The sequence below is a fragment of the Frieseomelitta varia genome, unplaced genomic scaffold (assembly GCF_011392965.1).
Source record: "Frieseomelitta varia isolate USP_RPSP 00005682 unplaced genomic scaffold, Fvar_1.2 scaffold_937, whole genome shotgun sequence".
NCBI lineage: Eukaryota > Metazoa > Arthropoda > Insecta > Hymenoptera > Apidae > Frieseomelitta > Frieseomelitta varia.
Window position 1 is genome coordinate 362,983 of NW_025110742.1, and position 24,254 is coordinate 387,236.

General features: G+C 27.3%; 4 protein-coding genes across 8 annotated transcripts; 3 read left to right on the forward strand and 1 right to left on the reverse strand.

Moving 5' to 3' along the window:
* Positions 1–292: 292 nt before the first annotated feature.
* On the forward strand, positions 293–5,704 carry LOC122537881 (ATP-dependent zinc metalloprotease YME1L). 2 transcript variants are annotated; one of them, XM_043671509.1, is made up of 12 exons: positions 293–668; positions 978–1,106; positions 1,172–1,594; positions 1,668–1,875; positions 2,148–2,239; positions 2,321–2,564; positions 3,070–3,202; positions 3,727–3,964; positions 4,065–4,307; positions 4,401–4,544; positions 4,658–4,813; positions 4,897–5,704. In XM_043671509.1, the coding sequence occupies exons 1-12, from the start codon at positions 642–644 to the stop codon at positions 5,086–5,088; spliced, it is 2,229 nt and encodes a 742-aa protein (XP_043527444.1). In that variant the 5' UTR covers positions 293–641; the 3' UTR covers positions 5,089–5,704. The 2 variants fall into 2 exon arrangements, with proteins under 2 accessions (XP_043527444.1, XP_043527445.1); XM_043671510.1 differs by lacking the exon at positions 1,172–1,594 and having other exon boundaries at positions 301–668.
* A 1,819-nt stretch (positions 5,705–7,523) lies between these two features.
* On the reverse strand, positions 7,524–17,717 carry LOC122537901 (DNA-binding protein RFX7). 4 transcript variants are annotated; one of them, XR_006308725.1, is made up of 7 exons: positions 16,881–17,716; positions 15,530–15,784; positions 15,175–15,367; positions 14,767–14,980; positions 14,551–14,693; positions 11,838–14,476; positions 7,524–11,790 (listed from the first exon to the last, which is right to left on the reverse strand). XR_006308725.1 is itself a non-coding variant. In XM_043671554.1 (7 exons), exons 1-7 carry the CDS (start codon positions 17,216–17,218, stop codon positions 11,906–11,908), a joined length of 3,555 nt encoding a protein of 1,184 aa, XP_043527489.1. In that variant the 5' UTR covers positions 17,219–17,716; the 3' UTR covers positions 7,524–11,905. The 4 variants fall into 4 exon arrangements, 3 of the variants coding, with proteins under 3 accessions (XP_043527489.1, XP_043527488.1, XP_043527486.1); XM_043671554.1 differs by having other exon boundaries at positions 7,524–12,471; positions 12,631–14,476; XM_043671553.1 differs by having other exon boundaries at positions 7,524–14,476; positions 16,920–17,717.
* Positions 17,718–18,015: 298 nt separating this feature from the next.
* Positions 18,016–24,210, forward strand: LOC122537903 (protein RRNAD1-like). The gene is made up of 6 exons (XM_043671556.1): positions 18,016–18,569; positions 22,429–22,635; positions 22,727–22,945; positions 23,019–23,601; positions 23,664–23,798; positions 23,948–24,210. The coding sequence occupies exons 2-6, from the start codon at positions 22,429–22,431 to the stop codon at positions 24,193–24,195; spliced, it is 1,392 nt and encodes a 463-aa protein (XP_043527491.1). The 5' UTR covers positions 18,016–18,569; the 3' UTR covers positions 24,196–24,210.
* Positions 19,012–22,301, forward strand: LOC122537902 (presequence protease, mitochondrial). The gene has a single exon (XM_043671555.1). The coding sequence runs from the start codon at positions 19,043–19,045 to the stop codon at positions 22,139–22,141; it is 3,099 nt and encodes a 1,032-aa protein (XP_043527490.1). The 5' UTR covers positions 19,012–19,042; the 3' UTR covers positions 22,142–22,301.
* Positions 24,211–24,254: the final 44 nt, after the last annotated feature.

Consider the following 24,254-nt stretch of genomic DNA (forward strand, 5'->3'; position numbering starts at 1 on the left):
TTATATTTAGTAATTGCGTTATTTATTAGTGTTTTTATATCTATTTTTTTTATCCATAAAAAAGCTAATAGAATATTATTTATTATATTATTCTTATATTTATTTACATCTGTTTTTCATCTAAAAGCTAATATAGCTGTATATTATATAAAGTGTACATGAAGATAGTACGTAGGTTCGATGATAAATTTTGTTTAAAACAATATTAAAAATGTTATGTAAAATAGGTACTTTATATGTATGTATGTATAATTAAATTGTATCTTAAAATAAATGAAGCGCACGTAAGGGTCGTGAAATAGTTGTTTTGAAATACGATTATTAATCCAATAAACTAAATAAAAAATTAAATTTGCTGTAACGTATAATAAAATTTCGAATTTGAAAAAAAATGTATTTCACGAAAAAATTGCAATGTATTTTACGTTTATTTGAAATCGCATCTCGATTGATTTTAAACGGAAGTTTATATATGTAGATAGCAGTCATTTTTGTTACCTTGCAGCATTAAAACTATATTTTGTACTAATACTTTTTGGATATGCAACAAAATATATATTCTATCAGTTCAATTTAGTTTTATTTAAAAAGGTGATACTTCCATTTATCTTATTACATGTGTTAAATACGACTGATCTGCAATGTTTTCTTTCCAACCTTATAATCAGGTTTGTATGCATATTTATATTATATTAAAATACTACAGCTATACAAAAATTTTCAAAGTTTATAGATTGTTTGCTACATAAATTTTTATATTTGATAACGTAATAAATATATGCGTAAATTTATATTTTACATTTTTTTTTAAATATCTTCATAAATTTTTATTTTATAACCTTATATATATAGTTTATTATGAAATTTGTGTATATTTTGTAGGTAAAGAATAATTTCTTAAATTATAAGATAAACTTTGTTTTATATACACATACTTTTCTTTCTAAAAAAAGAAATTTATGCTTAATATTTTTTAGGTGTTATATCATCTGGCACAATTAACTTCAGTAGTTAGTCCAAAATCTACATCATTTCCAGTTAAAATAAAAAGACAAAATGAGTTGAAAAAATCTGTGAATGACATCTCCTCTAATAATTTGTCAGATGTAAGATAATTTGGTAATTACATAAAATCATAATAATAATTTATTAAGTTTTTCTTTTGTTTTAGGCTACTAAAAATCATATTGATACATTAATAAGTAAATTAAACACATCTAATGTAATTACAATGTTTGATATAAGGACGAATAATGTTTTGATAGTGTTAGATCAAGTTTCTATGAGAATTTTTAAGAGAAATTTAGAAAACAATAACAAATGGAAAGTATCATATATATCAGAATTGAATTCTATAAAAAACAAACATAAATATCTGTATAAGAAATGTGCTGAAGAAATTATTTTACCTACTATGTATTTATCAACGAAACAACGTCATACAACATTATGTACCTTTTGTAATAAAAATTTATTTAATTACCATATACAAATACGTAGTTTTAAAACAAAACGCAATGTGAATGCTGAATTAGAGAAACAATCATCGCTTATAAATAAATTAAGAAACGTGTTCGGTTATTTTTCTGGAACAGTAAGATCATATGTTATTTATCATTTACAATAATATTTTTTGTACTTTATAAATAACTTTTCTTACTTTACAGAATTCAGCATTAGTGCAAGCAGTGAAAAAACAGAAAGATATGATGGATCTCAAATCTTTATTCACTAATGAATCCAGTGATTATAAAACTATTATACTAGCTTTTATTGAAGGATTTGAAGCAGGACGCCAATCGTCTTCTTTTGGATGGGTTAAAACATTATATAGTTTAGCATCAGGATGTGTGTTTCTATCACTCTTATATATAAGTACGTAAATTTGGAAATGTAATGGAACTTCTGTAATTATTTTCTTTAATAATATTATTTTAATATATTTTTTGTAACATATACTCATACTGTTTAAGAAAATATATATTATCATAAATATTATTGTAAATGAATACTCATTTTTATACATATTTTTTCACTGAAAGAAAAAATTTATTTATAATTTTAATTATTAATATGTTTAAATGAATATCAATATGTTATAAATGATCAATAATTATATAATGTTTCTTATACTTTCCATATTGTAGTTTATGTTGTAGGAAGTGGATTACGATTTCCAATGGATGGTATGAAGTTTAGACCAGAAATAACACATATAACTTTCAATGATATTAAAGGAGTAAGTAAATCGTTTTTAAAATTTTTAGTATTAAATTTTTTCATTTCATTAAATGTTGTATATTCATTTACATATAATTAGGTTGCAGAAGCTAAACAAGAATTAAGAGATATAGTTGAATTTTTAAAAAATCCAGATAAATTTGTTGCACTTGGTGCAAAGTTACCTAAAGGCGTATTATTAGTAGGACCACCAGGAACAGGGAAAACATTATTAGCTAGAGCAGTAGCTGGTGAAGCTGGTGTTCCATTTTTTCAAGCAGCTGGGCCAGAATTTGAAGAGATTTTAGTAGGACAAGGTGCACGAAGAATGAGAGATTTATTTAGTAAGTTGTAAATGAAATATTACAAAAATAAAATAAATATTAAAAAACATTCTAAATTATGTGTTAACAGGAACCAACTTTTATATTTCTTAATTTCTTTTTTTTTTTTCACAGAATTCATGTATTAAATATATATATATATATCAGTTCGATATCATCAGTAATTCATATCAGTTTGATATATTAAAAATCGTATATTTATATTTAAATATGATCATTTTTAAAGCTGCTCTTGATGTTATCTATCTATATTTTCTCTCTTATTTATAATACAATTTAATGAATATCCTAATTAGCAAGTATGTGCGCCTTTAAATATTTTTTTTTAATTTTTAAAATTATAAAACAATGCAATAATATATTTTACACTTATTATCATCTTTATTTTGAATAAAAATTTAAAAAGATGATATTAATATGATATAAAATTTATTACTATAATGTTTCCAATAAATATATTTTGAAAAATTTTTACAGCTCCTTCATAGTTTATTACTTTTTTCAGAAGCAGCAAAAGAAAGAGCACCCGCTGTAATATTTATAGATGAAATTGATTCTGTTGGTGCAAAACGAACAAATTCATCTCTTCATCCATATGCAAATCAAACAGTAAATCAATTACTTACAGAAATGGACGGGTAAACCAAAAATTTTACTTCTTTGTTTTGCAGCATACAGAATGATTCTAAAGATTAATATGGGTTGTATGTGAAAACGAAAGAAATTGGTAGAAGAAAAAATGAAACATTTAATAAGAATTATTTTATCATAATATGATTTTTTTTTAAATTTAATAATGTAAAAAGTAAATTGATTCTCACATTATTTTCTTTTTTTGATATATTTTCAACAATTTTTTTACTACTTTTTTAAATATGTTTTATGGGATGTCTTTTTTTATTTTATATGTATTAGGATAAGGAAAATCGATCTATAACGTAAATAATATGTCTTTCCTTATATTGCAAGAAAAATAAAGAAATAGAGAAAAAATTAAAAAATTATTGTAGGATGGAAAAATAGTGCTAATTGTATTTAATTTTCTTTTTTATTAATTTTTCTTTTTTTCTAAAGAGATAAAATTTAATTTTAAACTTCGTTGTATATCTATTTTATGTACAGTTATTCTTATCAATAATAATTTGTTTTTTTATACTTTCAGATTCCTTCAGAATGAAGGTGTTATAGTATTAGGTGCAACGAATAGACGCGATGATTTAGACAAAGCATTGATGCGACCTGGTCGTTTTGATGTTGAAGTTCTTGTTGATATACCAGATTACTCAAGTCGAAAGGAAATTTTTGAGTTATATTTATCAAGAATATTTACTGAAGACGTCGATTCAGACTACTTAGCAAAATGCACTCCTGGATTTACTGGAGCTGATATAGAGAATATGGTATTCATTTATCTTACATTTTTATTAAAGTGTTTTCATTGAAAATAAATAATAATTTTAAGTTAAATTATTTTTATTATTATGAATTCAATTTTAAAAGGTAAATCAAGCAGCTTTAAGAGCTGCTATAAATGATGCTGAACATGTAACAATGAAACATTTAGAATATGCTAGAGATAAAATAATCATGGGTCCAGAAAAAAAACAAAAAATTAAAGACATAGAAACTAATACCATTACAGCATATCATGAAGCAGGACATGCATTGGTTGCATATTATACTAAAGACGCACCACCAATACATAAAATTACTATTTTGTCTCATAACTATTCTTTAGGACATGTGAGTATTAGAAGTTAATGATTGTATGTCATATTTATATTACCACTATTGATACATACATACATACATACATATATATATTTTTTTTTATAGACTGCATTTTTATCCGACGATGAGTATCATACAACAAAATCTAAATTATTAGCTCTAATCGATAGTGCAATGGGTGGTCGTGCTGCAGAAGAATTAATTTTTGGTCCTGATAAAGTAACATCAGGAGCATCTAACGACTTTATGGTATTTTGATATGGTTTATATTTATGTAAACAATTTTTTATCATATGTTTGACACAATAATTTAAAAATATAAATATTAATTTAATGTATATATTCAATATTATTCTCCTTAGAGGGCAACTGCCATTGCAGAAGAGATGGTACATAAATATGGTATGTCTGAAAAAGTTGGTTTTGGTATAATTCGTAAAAAAGGACAAATGGATGGATATCAGTTAGGTCCTAGCACAAGTGATCTTGCTGATAAAGAAGTGAAACGCCTTTTACAAGTAAATTTTATTATCATATAGTATTAATTGTCATGTAATATTATTTCTTAATTTTTTTAAAATTAATGTATTTTCTATTTTAGGAATCATATGAACGAGCAAAACAGACATTGCAAAAACACGCGAAAGAACTTAAAATAGTAGCAGATGCTTTACTTAAATATGAAACATTAAGCTCTAAAGATGTAGAAGCTATAATTAATGGAGAAAAAATTCCACCTGAGGTTTTAAAAAATCAACCACGGATTGTAGATCCGTCTGAACATGTATTATAATTAGTAAACCAAGATTCAATTTACAATGATATATAAAATAAATTATTTCGTGCAGTATCGCAATCTACAATTATATTTTATATTACTTTATTATAATAATTATATTTTACAATTTTAATATAGACGCAGAATTATAGAAATTCAATATATCAGATCTTTCAATTGAGAATTTTGTAATACATAACTTTTATTTCGTTATATAATTTCAATGCATCAAATTTATATAATAGTTCATATGAATTTATATTTTACAGCCAATTAATACTAAAAGTCTCAAATGAAAATAAATTAAGACAATATACAAATATATCAAAAAATAATATAAATGTAAAATACTATATATAATTATATATAAAGACAAAATTGTATATAAGTAGGTATTGTAACAAAATTTTTACATTACCTAAAATTTATAGCAATAATCATACAATTAAAATTTTCATAAAATAATTCTGCAAAAGAAATTTTATTTTTCGTTCATAAAGAACATATTAATGTCATTATTATTGTTGCAAGAATTTATTGTTTGCAATATTGAACAGAAAACATTAATAATATATATTTTTACAATATAATTGTATTTTGGTTGCTAATATAACAATAAATTCTTTTTTATGTTAACTAATTTTCGATTTTATTTTCAAAAGACGAATTATTGAAATTACCGCATCAATAATAAATAAGCAAATATATTTAATTTTATTATTCTTTTATGTATTATAAATGCACTTTTTAACTGGAAATATTAATTTTTATTATGATTAACTAATTGTTTGGTTGAAAGAAAGTGTTTGTAAAATATCTATATGAAATATTTAAACTTTAAGATTAATAATATTTAGGCCATATAGCGTTAACATTTTATTTATTACTAGATATTTTTATTTACTACATATTATAAATTATACAAAATTATATTTCATATTCCTATCTATTTTTTATTATACAATAAAAATTACTCTATTATTATTGCATCTAAATCTATTACATAACTACGAGTCATTAATGCTTATTCTTTTCATCTAAAGATATTGAATTTATCAATTAACAACGTGTAATATTACTTAAAACAAAGACATATTTCCAAAATGAAATGCTAGAAAACTTAAGTTCAAATTTGTATTTTGAATAAATAATTTGCATAAAATATAATACGCGTGGACAAATATAAACCAAGGAAAATGCTTTATAATCTAATTCTACAAGATTAAGACATATATGTACAATAAAATGTACAGGAAAAAATATATAGGTATTCATACAAATATCACAGTTTACTACCTTTGAGAAATCATGACAATTTAAATTCTCCGAATACACTCGAAATTAATTTAATATATGAAATATTAATGAAAAAAGCTTAATTTAAATAATGTTTTTCTAAAGAGGTAAATATTATCATTTAGATTTTTATATTCGAAATATCTTTGTAATAATGTAATTATATAATGTAATATAAATTATACATTATATAATTTATTAACCAAAATTTTTTATTAGGTAAAATTTCATATCGTATTAATATATTACAATATTTTTGTTTAAAAAACAAAAGAAATTATTTTCATTAACGTATGCAAATTAAATCTCACATTAAAGAATATATTACAATATAAAATTAATGAAAAAAAAAAATTACAAATATTATTAAAAATGTCTGTACATACAAATACATTATATAAAATTATTATATTACCATGTAGAACACATTATTTTAATTTAAAAAACGAAATTTAGAGATATATACTTCATAATAATAAAAAAAAATATTTTTAGCTAATTTAGAATACAAAACATAAAATTCTATATAGTATAAAATTTCATAACATTAAATTTATAAAAAGAAAAATATCCATGAGAAACTAATAACGGGAATTAATCGCTATCTTATAAGGAATAAAGAGGGAATTACATTTGTTATGTTTCTCTTCAATGATTTTTTTGCATTTTTTTTTTTACTAAAAAAGAATTTTTATTTACAAAGCAAAATAAATTGCCAGTGACACTAGCACACGCAATGGGAATATCGCTTTCCTATTGCTTGATTTAGTCTACCTGACATTCGATCATACAAAATAGGTAGAGAAATTTTTGTTTTTTTTTCCATTAATGAAGCGAAAAGATCTTGAAGAATCAAAAAAAACGATCCTTCGAAGATCGATGAGCCTCAATCACGGCATTTAAAGCCGTATAATATCGCCAAGTCTACTTTTTTTCTTCGGTTTTGAAAGTAATACAAAATCTTTGACAAGAAACAAAACGCAGATCGTTTAATGTGGCAAGATTACGTGTATTATAAATATATTTGACGGAAAATAAGCAAGGCGAGTTTTCTTTTTATTTTAATAAATTACCAATAAAATAAATCTGCAAGCAACAGTACTTTGTTTATACTTTCTTCTTCTTCTTTTTTTTTCTATGCAAACATATCTTTTATGTGTGTTTCATTTGATTGTGCAGGATAATATGCTAATTCGTGATAACGTTGAAGAACAGAAAATTCGATATCAGAAAAAATTCAGCAGCTGAATGACACTTCAAAAATTAAAAATAAAAATCTTTGTAATAATTTATGATCCGTGGATCTTGTTTTATGAAAATTATTTCATTCTACATATTTCTAATCGTGATAACCGATAAATTATTGCATTCTACGATTACGACATATAATATTTTACTGACCTATAAAACTGTCCTACCCCATGCAATATTGTTAATATCCGAGTAATTATCAACTTGTACTCCATTTTTTCTCCGTCGAAATTTATATTTCTATTTGAGAAATAAACTCGTAATTATTAAACAATCTAAGAAAATATTTGTACGAAATTTTTATTATAAAGGAAGATTTTCGTCATGGTATTAAATGTCAATATAATAGAATATAGACAGATGAAGCTATGTTAATAAAGAAAAATAATTAAACAATTTACAAATCAATAAACTTTCGATGGAGGGAAAAAATACAGTGCAAAGTTAGATTGTATGGTAATTTAATTATACCATGCCCATTTAAACAATCTTGTCCTGTCAGCTCATTTTCATTTCTCATTGAAATAATTTAGTATTCAAATTGATGTTTACGATTTCCTAAGCAGACAAGATCGTCATTATTATTACTTTGTCGTTTAAATATAACTATATCTATTGACTGTCTGTGTAAATATGAATGTATATATGTTTCAATATAATTTATTTCCGCTGTTTCGTTTTTAATTCTTTTCCTTTTTTTTTTTTTTTTTGTTTTTTTTTTTTTAATAAATCGGTGCTGTTAGATTACAGATTCTTAGATATCAGTATCAATTTTGACGCTTCACATTCATTCTCTTATTATTAATTTGAGCCAATAGTTATATAGTATTAATTTTTTCTTTTCTTTTTTTTCTTTTGTTTGGCAAATAAAGGATAGTATAATTATTGCACATTCTAACTGTTTCATAAAAATGTTCCGCGTATTTTAAATGATCCGTTCCTAGATCAAATTGTAAATTAAACAGCACAGACAAACCCTGATTACACGATAATATCGAATAATTCCTACCTAAAATCTTTGTGCGTACAACAACAAGTAATATCGTAGTACATATTCTTTTTTTTTTTACTTACGAGTTATAAATAGCAGTATTATTATAGAAATTTCCAAGATCTTCGATCGTTTGGTCAAGTTAATGAAAGTCATTTATTTTATACTTGCTTGATTTATGTTTTCCATTAATTTTTCTCTTTCTCTCTTACTTTTCTTTTTTTTCTTTTCTTGCCATTGCACAACCTACAAAAGGTCGAGTCCTCTTTTCTTTTTGCCCATTTAATTGCTAGTTTCAAATCACTACTTGGTTCGTCGAATGATTTTTTTTTTCTTTTTTTTTTTTTGTTTGTACAATTCACAACTCGCCTTACAGTAAGATTACCGTCTTATTAGTTTTTTTTTTTTTACAGTTTAGAATATTTGAAACTACGTTGTAACTTATTTCGTACAAAGAATGCTCTTACTCTTGCTGTATTTCAGACTGCATGGGAAACTAACGTTTTCTTGTTGCTTATAAATGTGTGATGCAATTATCAGAAATATTTATTAACCCTTTGAAGTATTACTAATTCCTTTTCTTTTTACCTATATTTTTTTTCTATTTTTATTATTCATTTTGAAATTCTGTTTCAATTTGAATCGAGATATAAAAATACGCTTAATCGGCATATGTTCATATAAAGAATCTTTTAATAATTTTCAAAATATCTTGTCCGATTCTCTATCTTCAATTTGTCATTAGAAAATTTATGATATGCCGAGAGATTTTTGTCGAGAAGATTTGTTTTCATAGAAATTTTAAAAGCTGTGCTTTTCCTAAATCCGGCTTGGATTATCATATTGGACCAATTCATGCTTCAAAAGGTTAATAGAAACGTGCAGATTACAAATTCAAAATCTTGATTACATGTGTAACATTATCTAAATTCGTGGAATTCGAAATCTTTCGAACTTCCACATACGACTATTTAGTTACAGTATGTGAAATGGCGATTAAAAACCGATATTAGCAATGTAGTGCCTGTATGTGGCAATAGCATAAACCAAGAAACATATTCGAAATACACTTTGATTAATGGTAATGTAACAAAAATTTTCTATACGATAAATACACAGAAACTGATTTCATAGATTAAAAAAAAAAAAAAAATGCAAAATTTCAAACGAGTCATTACTTTTTAACTTATTTAATTTCTTTTTATTGTCATAATAATCGCTCATTTGATTAATAACAAGTTAATCGATTTTAACAAAAACATGAGATTTGGTTCATGCTATTTGTACGTCAATAGTAACTCTCAAAGAACAAGATTTCACAAAAATCATACTATATATTTACATGGTGTTAACATTCGTAACGCCATATAATCATTTTACAGAATGATAATAGAGAATTCTTACAAATGTCGTGTTCGTGATCATTTGCGAGTAAATAACATTTACTCCATACTTTTTTTTTTCTTTTTATAAAAATCTAATTATTTTACGTTGAAGCTCATCATTTGAAGACTTCGACGTGAAAAATAATTTTAAGTGACGAAATTCGTACAATCGCGATCGACTGTATCATTTGTTTTCGCGTGAATTCTTTACGAAAGATCCAATCTTTTCTGTTTCGAAAGCTAAGTAATCACGATGCGTTAGGAATAAAAATCGGTTAAACAACTATCCAATTCATAAAATTCTCGATCAAGAACGCCATAGAAAAATATAAATTGGCGGTGTATTTATGGTAATTCGGATTTCATTGATGAACAAAACGACATACCAGGAAGACCCGCCATAGCAATAATTATTTAGCACTATTATCGATGTAGAATCCAGTACGATACATAAATATGAAATTTTACGTCCTTTTTTTATTTCTTATTTAAAACAAAAGTGCTCAAACTTCAATTATTTAAATTATACGAATTTCGATCAATTTTTAAGAGACCAAACTAATATTTAAAAATTGTATTTAAAATAACAATTTGAAGTCGTGCTTAAAAAAAAAGAAACTTATGATAACCATGAGTTTAATAAATTTATATTGATAATAAAACTTAAAGCCTATGGCAAAACAAAACAAGAAGAGAAAATATAATATAAAAGTTAACAACCAATAATACCGATTTTATGAAGTTTGAATACTTCTGATCTAAAAATGTGATGTTCTGTCAATCAAACACAAATTTAACAAATTTACACAAATAAGGTAAAATAAAACATTTACAAATTTACATACTTGCTTTCTTGCCGTCATTTCGCCGGTTAGAAAAAGCGTACCACATACTGGGTTCAATACCGATTGTTATGTAAAAAGAAGCTCACCAATGTCCAGCAGGTGATCGTAAATATTTCTTAGAAACGCTTGAATAACAAAGTCGCAATAACGCGTTCTTAAATGACTTAGAAACAAACGTTTCGAAACGACGAATATAAAGTATTTATATAAAATCAACTTCCACTTATTTGAATCTCAAATACTACACAGCGACGATCGCTCTGTTTGAGCAACTTCTTCGTCATATTTTTCACACTTGTAAACTCAATGTTCCACCAAAGACACCTAAGACTGCACTGAAGACATTTACACTTTTTAGTTTCACTAGTGGCAAATTCAAGAAATATACAGTATTCAAAGATTTTTATTTGCATCACAGTGATTTCTTTCTTGTCTTACTTATTTTAAGAAATAAGTACAAGATTGGCAGTCACTTATTCTGCTTTTTATATATTGAGTTGAATTATAAATACACTTACAACTGCACTGAAATTACATTTAATTCAATAGTCAATATAGTCAACTTTTTTTAAAGATATTATTTTTATATTTGAATTTTCCATCATGAGCTGCTCTTATTAGTACGTTTGTATAGTGTTGCAATTAAAAACATAAATTGAAGATATTTAATTCTGATGATATTCTTCTTACTCTGTATTATATAGGCAGTACAGATTCAAATGTCTCAATAAATGATAAAAAACTGAGAAATTTGTACAAATTGTACTCATAAATATAAAACACGAAGGAATTATTTATTCTGATGAAAGTTCAAACTGATGCAATTTTATCTAATCACTATGACATGTATCATTTGATATTAGCACAAGGAATTAGGATTTATTTATTAATCTTTTCATACTGCCATTATAACGCTTTGTATATTAAAATGGAATATTTATGCAAATTACTATCATTATAAAATGGAGTTATGAGAACATACAATTTAAGAATTACTTTTTCAACCTTTGGTAAATCACTATGCAAAATCACAAAAAATCTATGAATTACTTCTGTATATGCTTTCAACGATTAGGCTCTGTCACTTCGTTAAATAAAGGTGTCAGTGAATCAACGTCTTGCAATCCATCAAAATTACCAAGTGGGTCCAAATCATTTGTTTCTGTATCAGTTTCTCCAAGGAAATTAGCTTCGAGCAAATCCACAACATTCCTACATAAACTGCTAGAAGCAGACTCATTAACAGTCTCATTGTGCAAGTTTAAAGAATTCAAAGTAGGACTTGAAAGCATAGGTTCGTTAGTATCCTGATACGTTTCTTGCGATTGAATTGTATGAAGTGGTGTTGAAGGGTATGATCTTGATCCATTACTGTCTTCTGTATAAGATGGCGTGTATGTTGATACCGGCACAGGTAATGGTGTATTAGGATAGGACCGTGACTGTATTATTTTCTGTAATGCTCCACCTACTGGAATATCAAGTACATTTGATGGATCTAACATATCCTCTTCTGACAAGTTTAAATTTGAATTTGGTAAAGCATCCAACACTATTGAATTATTTTCTATCAAGCCTTCTTCTGCAGATTGCTCTGGTAAAATTTGCAAGCTTTGAGTTCCTTCTTCATCTAAAATGTTTAATATATTTGTTATGTTTTCAGGTGTAATTTCTTTATCACCCATTAAGAAATTTTGGTCATCTGATATAAAGTTTGGATCAACATCATCAAGTAAATATGTTGAAGGTACTTCTGACTGACCTATTGACCCAAAATCATTAAACTCACTAGGTACTGGTGTAGGCGCTACAGAACTGCTCGTAGATGGATTAAAACTCTGACTTTGAAAGGATGATAAGCAATGTTGTGTTGAAATAGGTGACATTAATGCAGGATTGACCATTCTATGTAATGGAACTGATTGTGATCTGTAAAGTTCACTGGTAAATTGTTTATTGTTATGAAACAGTTCGCTAATTTCTTGATCAGGTTGACTTTTTTGATAAACGTTCTTAATTTCCTGTAAATTTTCCTGGCTTGGATAATTAATAACCAATTGTTTTTGCGGCGCTAGATCAGAAGATAAAAATGCAGCACATTGTGATCCTTGTCCTTCTCTTTTTGGAGTAACTGAAATTTGCGTTGTATTGCTATCTACTTGCACTTCCGAAGATTTGGTAGAAATTAACGGTAATTGCGGTGTAGATGACGCTTGTCTAACTAATTCTGGACCACTTGTGGGAACAACAAAAGTATCATTTTTACTAGTATAAGGCATACTGCAAGAAATTGAACGTGATAAGGATTTATGAGCACGGGCTCTGGAACTACTTGCTTGCAAATTGCTTCTTGAGCGTGGCACAGGTGTATTTCGTGGTGAAACAAATGGACTGGCGTTTGCAGAATTAGATTTGGAAGCGCGACCATTGATAGGTGAATGTGGGCCTGGCGATATTGGTGTAAAATTAAATATTCGACGTCTTGTATTCGGACTTTGTGGAACCGTATTAGTAATAACATTCGAGTCTTGGACATGTTCTACAACGTTCGTTTCAAAACTGACTCTACGTCTAGTATTATTTGGATTCGGATGGTTTAATAAAGTTGGTAATATCAAGTTGTGTTTTTGAGTGATTTCACGTTTTTCAACATTCTGTCTAATGATAGCAGCAGGTAATACATCAATAGGTGCATGTACAGTCCCTCCTTTCAAATTCTGTTGTAATATTAATCTTAGTTGAGAAACTTTGTCAGATCTTGATATTTGTTCATCAATAGAAATGGTGTTTGCTTCTACATCTGAACTCGATGAATTGCTTTGTTGAAAATACTGTAATAACTCTTCCTCTTGTTCTTGCGAGTTGTTACCTCCGTTCAAATAATCGTCTAAAGCATCCGAATCAATAGAGCCAAGTTTCTCAGTTTTACTTGCAAGATTTGAATTTTCTTGCAATAATAAAATCTGGTCTTTAGTCAAAACTGTTGCACTTGATTCCTCTGTTGCATTTCTATTAGATTCAAAAGTGGTGGGACAACCATTTACTTTAATGCAACTTTTGGAACATGTTGATGACTCATTATCACAGTTTTTAGTAGACTGATTGTTAACAGCCTCATTTGTTTTGCACTTGGTAGGCTTCAGGTTACTAGCTAGTATCACCGAAATTTTCCCAGGACGTTGTATAGATGTAAGCTTAGGCAACACATTGGAATGCTCCACATTCTCTTGTATCTGCTGTTCTGTAAGTTTTGTCTGTTTTTCAGGGCTTGTCTCCGATGGTTGATTCAATACAATTGGATTGGCACGCTTTCTGGAATTTTTAGGTTTGATATCTCGCTGTGTATTCACGCAGTTGGTCATCACTACACTAGGATTGCTATTATTCTGTACGTCTTCAATCGATTGTACCACTATATTATCACAGTTAGATTCCAGGGAGATGTTACATGGCTGACTACTAGTAGCTTTAAGAACTTTTCTCTGCCGATTGGTTGCTATAACAGGTGAATTCAATTTACTTAATGCATTCTGTCCACTTGATACGTTTGTACCTTGAGATGACTGATTAGATTTAGTTTTCTTATTTCCTTTATTTATCGCCTTATTATCGACAGTCTTCTCTTTGTTCTGGTTCTGAAACGTTTAAGAAATATTATACTTGTTATTTGTTATCAACATTGTATTACTTATTAGAAAATATTTTATACTTGTATAACAGCATCAAGATGGCGGTGCTTTTGATCCCTTATATGTTCTCGCTGTTGTAGTTTTCGTTGCAATTGTAACTGTGCTTCTCTAAGTTTTCCAGACTTTCCACTTACAGATGTTGCACGTATATCTGTATTCGATTCTAAACATATAAAGCCATACAAATATAAAATCATTTATAATATACATTTTAAAATATATAACAATCGCGAAACCTTTATTTGTCGCTGTATTTGAATTTCCTGAAGCACATAATATACACACAGCAGATAGAGATCGAGTATCAACACACAAATTATCAACAAGATGACGTGCTAAGGCACTCAAAGTTGGAAATTTCAAGCCTAGGAGGTTTTCAGCCCATTCTCTGATCAAGGTAGATGCAGCTCCCAACATTTCTTCAGTAATATTTTCATCTACTTCGTCACCCTAAAAGATTTGAAAGTTAATTGTAATATAAAAAATAATGCATACACATATATATAGTAAAATAAAAATTCTATTATATACATAATGTATATTTTCTTTATATATTGAGAAACAAATATATATATATATATACATGTAAAACAGACGTATACATTATATACATAATAGAATTTTTTTTAATAATTCCATCCTACAGTTTGAGTGCCAGATATATTAGGCAATGCTGGAGGATCCAATTTAACTCTTTTACGCATTCCAGCATAACAATAACGTGAATTGCCTCGTGTGCCTAGTCTACGTGGTCGAACTCGTGGATATACTTGTTTCATGACTTTACCAAAATCAGCAGTTGACAGAGGTTTCATAGAATTTCGCATACAATACATACTGCAAATAAATCAAAAACAGAAATATAAAATAACAAAATATATATTGCTTACAAAATAACAAAATTTATAATTTTTTACAAGATACTCAAAATTTTATTAATTTAATAATTTAAAAACTTCAAGAATACTTTTCAAGATATGTTAAATTTAGATTACTTACTTATATTCATCATAAACTTCTTGTTTTGGTAAAGACACATCTGGATCTTCTTCTAAGTGTGTTTTAATCCACATAATAGTTTGATGAATTTCATAACGATTTCCTAATGGATTTAATGGTTGTCTCAAAGGATCAACTGTTCCTCCAGTATTAGTCAGTGATAATGGAAGTTTCAGGTACAATAATAATTTTTCTTCTATTTTCAGTTGTTCAATTTGTGAAAAAATTTCTTGAATGCGTGCTTTTGATTCTTCACTATATATAAAAATCAATAAAACTAATTTGTATATAATTGTAGATGAAACATTGTATATAAAATTTAAAAGTTAAAAAAAAAGACATTTAAAACTTTTATAAAAACTTTAATTTTAATGTTTTAAATACTAATAATATAAGAATTGTGGCATATAATCAACAAATAAAATTATGATGATATGTGTAATCTAATTCCATTACTTACTAATAATATATTAAATAAAAAATTTTATTATTTTGTAAATATTTATTGTAACATGATAAAATAAATTTGTCAAATTATGATTTAAAATAAAATTTGCTTAGTTTGCATAGCAAATTTTACAAGTTTACAAAACGAAGAATTAATTACATTTTTATCCCATATAAAAATTATATAGCTGCATATTTTCTTTTTGTTAAGCTATTAAAAATTTACATTCATTTTAGACTTGATAGTACAAATTTAAATTAATTTGAAAATATTTTTAAATCAAATTGCTTAAATCCCAAAAATATGTGAATTTGAAAGTATATATTCTGAATTATAGATTTTAAATAAAGCAATAAAACTTCTTCATTCCCACATTTATAATAACATAAATGTCCAAAAAGTAAAGGAAAAATATGAAAGTATTTATTGTAATTAATGTTTTAATATTCATTATTTCATAAAAATAAAAAAAACATATTGAAATATCTTGTCTTCATTTAACTCTATTAAACATGTTAAAAGCTTAGAAAATAGTCAATTCTTTTTTTTGATTTATAAAGTTAGCTCACACATTAATGTAATATATGGTAAAACATACTACATAACTTTAATATTAATAAGAAGGAAGCACATAAAATGTTAAATATTTTAATATATAATTTCTTTGGAAAATCTAATTGTAAGTTTTAATAAAAACATTAAAATAATTAATTGATTTGATGATGAAAATTGTACCAAATCCAATGTAGTAAAAAATAAAAATAAAAAAAAAGAAAAGGGTAGAGACAAGCGAATACAAAATGAGAGAAGAGATTTTGTATGTGTGTGTATTGTGCGCGCGCGCGCGCCATGTTGCGGAAGGGGGAAGAGAGGGGGGGGGAGAGAGAGAACAATTGAATTAACCTGATGCTATCTTCGATCATGAGCCGAATTTTGTCGTACTTAGTGGTTGTGCCATGATTTGCCAGGGCCGTGAACTTGGCCGCGATGATATCTTGAAGTAGGTCGTCGTCGTGGAAGCCGTTTGAAAATCTACCGGCAGCCGGTCGGTGACTCGACTGTAGTTGCTTGTTGGTATCATTAATACCGGCGTTAATACCATCACCATTCTCGAGAGAAACGTCAGTTCGTTCCTTCTTAATTCGCCTGCCGTCGAACGCGCTTTCGTCGGCGTTAAGCTCGATTCTTGCGGGTGGTTTGCTGACGCAGGGCTTTGTTTGATCATGATTATCAGTACTCATCGTACCCCGTCAGCGGAGGCGCTTCGATTATGTGTGTAAAAATTGATCACCTCCCGTAGGACGACGCGAGTACCCTACCATTTTGTCAGAGTCAGCTGGACTACTTGTTAGCATTGCACTCCCGGTGATTATACATGAGCGCCATTCGAGACTCTCCACTCGCACGGATCCGACAAGTCGCCGAAGCGCATACAATATGAGAATAACCACCAACCCGTCATACCGATCTCGTGCGCAACATTTTACCCATGCTTCTCGGCATAGTTCATTTTGGCGGAATGCTCTTATGCGCGACCCATGACCAACTTCAACCCCAGGATTAGTGGACGGTCCAAGCACAGAAATCTGAGTACTTTGCGCGTTCCTCAATCGTCATAGATCTTGCGCTTTGTCTTATGAGCACGTCGCTTTATGTCGCTTTCTCTTATGTGTCAGATCGCGTTCTCATCGAACTTTCGCGTATCCCTTGAAAGGCAGCTGATCATTGGTGAATTCTTTCCCTCAGAGCTGGACCGAACTTACATCTTTTTCTCGCGTGTTTGCGTACAGGTATTGTAAATATTACAGTTTACTGTTACAAGCCTGTACGTTTTTCCACTTTATAGAAAATGAGAATTCAACGGTAGCACTGTTTTTTCTGAACGATCGTTGCAATTCTGCCATTTCTTTGATATCGTGCTTCTTATTGGATGTCTACAATTGAATGTGAGTAATCATTGGTTCGAAGTTTTTTATTCTGGTAGTGCTAGATACAATATGATTGGTCAGTGTTAATACTTTTGTAATTAAAATACATGCACTTTATATGTAGTATATTGGTTTTATTAGATTAGGTGCGCAGTTTTTTTTAAAATATAAATTTAAATATATATACAATAGAACCTCGTTTATCCGAACACGTTTATCCGAGAGACAAGGTTCTTCAGACAACCGAGTTTGAAAAATAAAAGTTCATTAACTTTCTTTATATTCTTTATTTTGTTTCCTATTTTAATAAAACATAATAGCTGAGGATAAAAGTTGATCAGTTATGATTATATATATCTGAAGCTCATTATTAAATTGTTCGTATAATCAAGATTTTACTGTGTACGTAGTCACAGATATAGTTAAACGAAATACTTGTGTAACTATATATAAAAAATTTTATATTCATAAAATCAGAGTTAATACAAAATACATATAACAATGGTTATAAAATTATAACTTAACAATGTTAATAATAATTTACGATGAATAAGTTTTGTCTATTTAATCATTTGAATATATGTATCATGAATATATCGAAACAAATAGAAAACGAAGCAATACCAAGAACAAATATCTGAAAGTTGTTTGTTATAAATAAAAGGTATTACAAAATTATTCATTTAATTTTTTATTCTAAACTATTAAACTTTAACTGCTATCCATTATTTTTTACTTATTACTTCGTAATTACAATTATATAGTCATGAATTGTAATCGATCATTGATTTTAAATAGTCAGAAATTTTTTATTTTATAAATTTTCGACGTAATTATTATCAATTGTCATTGATCAATTAAATAATATATATCATAAATAACAATTATTAATGATTGTTGCATTAACATTCGTCATAATAAAAAATCACGTGCTATGGAAGACGTAAACTGAAAAATCAAAAATTTGCACGTCGTCTTAACAAAATATAAGATTGTTGTCTATGCATCGAATATTTAATTCTGGTGAGTGATATAAGCCTTTTTTTCAAAAGTCTTTCGTTTTATGTTGTTTTATTAACGTAAGGCAGTAATAATTAACCTTTACAGATATTGAAGTTCCACAGAATAATATTAAAGATGTTGAATGTGTCATATTTTCATTTGCGCCAGTTTGGATTAAAACATTGTTTAAAATTTTATAATTCCCATTCAAGAAGAAATATAACATGTACTGTTACAAAGTATGATAGAGCTGCAACAAAAGCTAGTATCAATGAATTAAAAGACGGACAAATTATTCATGGTTTCATAGTAGATGAAATTGCAAAAATAGATGAAGTATATCTAACTGCAGTGAAATTAACCCATTTGGGTACTGGAGCGCAATATTTGCATTTAACCAGAGATGACAGTAACAATGTATTTTCAGTTGGATTTCGTACGACTCCAAAGGATTCCACAGGTTTACCTCATATTTTAGAACATACTACTCTATGTGGTAGTGAGAGATATCCATGTAGAGACCCATTTTTCAAAATGTTAAGAAGATCATTAGCTACATTTATGAATGCCATGACAGGGCCTGATTATACCATATACCCATTTTCTACTCAAAATTTAAAAGATTATCGAAATTTACAATCAGTATATTTGGATTCTGTATTTAAGCCAAATTTAAGAGAACTTGATTTTAAACAGGAAGGATGGAGATTAGAACATGCAGATGTTAATGATAAGAATTCACCTATCATTTTTAAAGGAGTAGTTTTTAATGAAATGAAAGGTGTTTTCAATGAAAATCAAACAATATTAGCTGAGAAGTTATTAAATCTTATTTTACCCAGTCATACGTATGCAGTAATTTCTGGTGGAGATCCTCTTGTTATTCCTACATTAAGATATATTGACCTGCTTAATTTTCATCAAACTTATTATCATCCTTCTAATTCTCGATTCTACTCCTATGGTAACTTCCCTTTAGAAGATCATTTAAAATTTATTAATGATCGATATCTATTTTTAATGGATAAAATAGATACATCCATGTCAAAAGTTCCTTCGGAAAAACGTTGGAATAGTCCAAAAAAGGAACACATTACATGCAGGCCAGATCCAATGGCTCCAGATCCTAATCGACAAGGTAGCATAGCTATTGGTTATTTGTGCAATGATATTACTGATATACAAAAGACTTTTGAAATAAACATTTTATCTCAACTACTGTTGAAAGGGCCAAATTCACCATTTTTTAAAGCGTTAGTAGAATCAAAACTAGGAACTGCTTTTGGTCCAATGACAGGTTTTGATTCCCAATGTAAAGATACCATGTTCGTTGTGAGTTTGCTTGGTGTTAAACCAGGAGATTTTGAAAAAATAGACAAGATCTTTAATGAAACTATAGAAAAAGTTGTTGAAGAAGGTTTTATAGAAGATCGTATTGAGGCTGTTTTACACACTATTGAACTTCAGATGAAACATCAAACTCCCAATTTTGGGTTGCAATTACTTTTTAGTTTAACACCATTATGGAATCACAATGGTAATATTATACAATCAATGAGAATTAATGCAGCGATTACGAAATTTAGAGAAGAAACAAAGAATAATCCTAAATATCTTCAACAATTAGTAAAAACATATCTAATGGATAATAATCATAAATTAACGTTAACAATGTTGCCATATGAAAAGTATGATCATGAAAAAGCAGCTGCTGAACATGAATTATTAGAATCTAAATTAAAACAACTCTCCAAAGAAGAATTAGACCAAATTTATATAGATGGAAAAATTCTTCTTGAAGAACAACAGAAAGAAGAGGATGTAAATGTTCTTCCTACTTTAAAGATAGAAGATATAAAAGAAGATGTAGAACGATATAAATTAGAAGATATGAAAGTAATTGATGTTCCCTTACAAGTAGCTAATGAACCAACAAATGGTGTTTGTTATTATCGAGGAATTCTTGGTACAAGAGATTTAGCACAAGAATTAAAACCATTGATACCACTTTTCAATAATATTATTTCAAAAATGGGTACAAAAAATTATGATTATAGAAATTTTGATCAAATGATACAATTAAAGACTGGAGGTTTAAATTTTATGAAACATGTTGTGGAACATAAAAATAGTTTATTGCAATATGAAGAAGGAATATTAATAGAATCATATTGTTTGGATCGTAATGTAAATGATATGTGGAAACTATGGTTAGAATTGTTTAATAATGTTCAATTAGCAGATATTGAAAGATTTACGACACTTGTTAAAATTAATGCTGCAGATTTGATCAATGGTATTGCAGATTTAGGACATACCTATGCAATGAGTAGTGCAGCTAGTTTGGTTTCTCCAGTCACTAAGTTTAAGGAAATTATATCAGGATTGCAATATGTCTCAAACATGAAAAAAATAGCACAAATGCCAGATTTAACACCTGTTTTAAGTCAAATGCAAGAAATATCCAATTATATTTTGAATAAACAACATTTGAGATCAGCAATAAATTTGTGTACAGATAACAAAGAAATAATACTAGAAAGTATTAGTGAGTTTTATAGTTCATTGAAAGGCACACCTAAAAATGCATATATTTTCACACATGATGAAAATACTGAAATGAAAGATAGTGCTATTCATTATGTATTACCATATACTGTAAATTATACAGCTAAAGCAATTTTTACTGTACCATACACAAATCCCGATTTTGCACCTTTACGAATACTTTCTAAATTAATCACATCACTTTACTTACATCCAGAAATTCGAGAAAAGGGTGGAGCTTACGGGGGTGGTGCAACATTATCATCAGATGGAATTTTTGCATTTTACTCTTACAGAGATCCTAATTCTACTCGTACTTTAGATTTATTTGACAAAGCTTATGAGTTTTTATTAAAACATCCATTATCTCAAAGTAATATTGATGAAGCAAAATTAGGAGTGTTTCAACATTTTGATGCTCCAATTTCGCCAAGTAATCGTGGAATGATTAAGTTTAGATACAATGTAACAGATGATGATATTCAAGAACAAAGACAAAGATTGAAAGCTGTAACTAAAGATCAACTTATGTATGTTGCTACTAAATATTTACAACCTGCTCAAAAGCACATTAAAGTAGGACGTGCATTGATTGGACCAGTTAATAACGATTTATTAAATAGGCATTCAGAAAATTGGAGGGTTCAAAATCAAGAAGAAGAAATTCGAGCAAGAGCAGCTGAATGAATATTTTGTTGAAATAGACATTATTTATTAATTAATATTATTATAATTTTTTATTAAAAGAATATTATGCATTCATAATACATACATATATAAAATAATTTACTCAATTTTCATTAAATGTATTGTAATTTATTGTAAAATGTTCACATAATAAATGTTATAAAAATTATATATATAAAAGTATAATTGTAGTTACAGGTTTTGTTTGTTAAAACTGTAAAACTTTTATAGTAATGCATATAAAATATGTATAAATTTTTTTTCACATATATTTTTTATATATACAGATGGCACACGTAAATAAATGTATAGCAGATACATATTTTTTGGATGCATTGAATTTATTTCTTGATACACAATGGCTTTATAATACTCCAGTTACTGATTTGTTAACTGAAGGAATACTCGATTCATTTCCAAAAGAATGGTTGAATGCTTTGCAAATTTTGGAAAATGGAGAACTTAATGATTTTGTAGTAAAAAAAAAGATGAAGGTTGGTAAATGAATAACACTAGAATACATTAATAAAAATATACAATAAGTACGTTGATATAATATTGTAGATAAATTATTTAATTCTTTAGCCAGAATGGTCAAAGACCTTAATAACTTTTGTTGAGAAGTGTAGATATATTGATCAATTACCAACTATAAATACTGTATTATCAATAGAATTACCAAAAAATTTTCAAATTGGTCTTAATTGTAAGAAACAACATGAAATAATGCATTTGGCACATTTGATACACTTACAATGTGCACCACAAAATATTAAAATTATTATTGATCTTGGTGCAGGTTTGGTAAGAAATTCATATTTACGTAATGCTGTTTATGAAAAATAAAATTTATATTTATGATGTACTTCTATTGCAGGGATATATTTGTCAATTATTGTACCATTTATATGGATATAAAGTTCTTGGATTAGAAAAAAATCAAGTAAACATAAATAATGCTCGAAAGAGACAATTCAAAAGATATCCTGATTCATTAACACATGTTAAATATAATTATTGTGATTTAACATGTAATTCTGCTAAAACAATAGAAACCATATTAAGTAATGAATTTCAAGAAAAGTCAGATGTTTGTTTGATTGGTTTACATGCCTGTGGAGATCTTAGCATATATGCATCAAAAATATTTTGCGATATGAAAGCAGCACGTATTTTTATTATGATTCCTTGCTGTTATCATAAGCTTTCAATATCAAAAAATACAAAAATAAATGAATCAATTGAAAAACAATACTTTAATAATTTCCCTCTATCTAATTGTCTTAAAACTGTAATTAATAATACCAATTTTGATATTGGTTCCTTTTTAAGACAGCCTTTTTTACGATTAGCATGTCAGGAAACAGCAGATAGATGGAACAATATGTCTATTGAAACACATAATAAACATTCTTTTTATGTTCTTGCAAGAGCTGTCCTGCAATTATATGCAACTAAAAGTATGTGTCACTTTTTCATCTTTTTAGCATTGTTTATTTAATATTAATATAAAACTTTTTAGATGGGTTTTCTCTTAAAAAACGTACTCAAAAAGGAACAAGAAAATCTCAGTGTTTTGATTTTAAAACTTACGTTCGAGATTCATTATCTAGGTATATTTTACAATCACAAAAAGGAGAAGAATTAAAAGAACAAGGTGATATTCTATTATTTATGTTATATTCTGTTTTATTAATTTATTTCAAAATCTTTCTATAATTTTGTGATTATATGTACATTATTTTAGAATAATATAAATTTGAAAAAATTATAAAACTATAATGAAAATATTACATTATTTTTTAGATGTACAAGTCAATCTTGACATGCATGAAAAAAATATAATAGAACTATGGAAAATTCATTGTGATAAACTAAAAATTGTTGAAATATATACTGGTTTACAATTGATGTTACAAGCATCAGCAGAATCATTTATTTTACAAGATCGATTATGCTGGATGAAAGAGCAAGGTTTAAAAGCAAAAATTATTCCTGTAATGAATAAATATTTATCTCCACGAGCAAATGCAATTGTATCACAAAAAAGATAATAAATTTTTGTTTTTAAAAATTATATTTTTATATAATAAAAAATTATATTCAGCTATTT

Coding starts and splice junctions, on each gene's coding strand:
- LOC122537903 (XM_043671556.1), top strand. CDS start 22,429: ATGGCACACGTAAATAAATGTATAGCAGATACATATTTTTTGGATGCA. Junction 23,602..23,663: donor GCAATTATATGCAACTAAAA/GTATGTGTCACT, acceptor AAAACTTTTTAG/ATGGGTTTTCTCTTAAAAAA. Junction 23,799..23,947: donor AGAAGAATTAAAAGAACAAG/GTGATATTCTAT, acceptor ATTATTTTTTAG/ATGTACAAGTCAATCTTGAC.
- LOC122537901 (XM_043671551.1), bottom strand. CDS start 17,218: ATGAGTACTGATAATCATGATCAAACAAAGCCCTGCGTCAGCAAACCA. Junction 15,785..16,880: donor ATGATCGAAGATAGCATCAG/GTTAATTCAATT, acceptor TTTTATATATAG/TGAAGAATCAAAAGCACGCA. Junction 14,694..14,766: donor AAATACAGCGACAAATAAAG/GTTTCGCGATTG, acceptor TTATATGTTTAG/AATCGAATACAGATATACGT.
- LOC122537902 (XM_043671555.1), top strand. CDS start 19,043: ATGTTGAATGTGTCATATTTTCATTTGCGCCAGTTTGGATTAAAACAT.
- LOC122537881 (XM_043671509.1), top strand. CDS start 642: ATGTTTTCTTTCCAACCTTATAATCAG. Junction 2,240..2,320: donor CTTTCAATGATATTAAAGGA/GTAAGTAAATCG, acceptor ACATATAATTAG/GTTGCAGAAGCTAAACAAGA. Junction 4,308..4,400: donor ATAACTATTCTTTAGGACAT/GTGAGTATTAGA, acceptor TTTTTTTTATAG/ACTGCATTTTTATCCGACGA.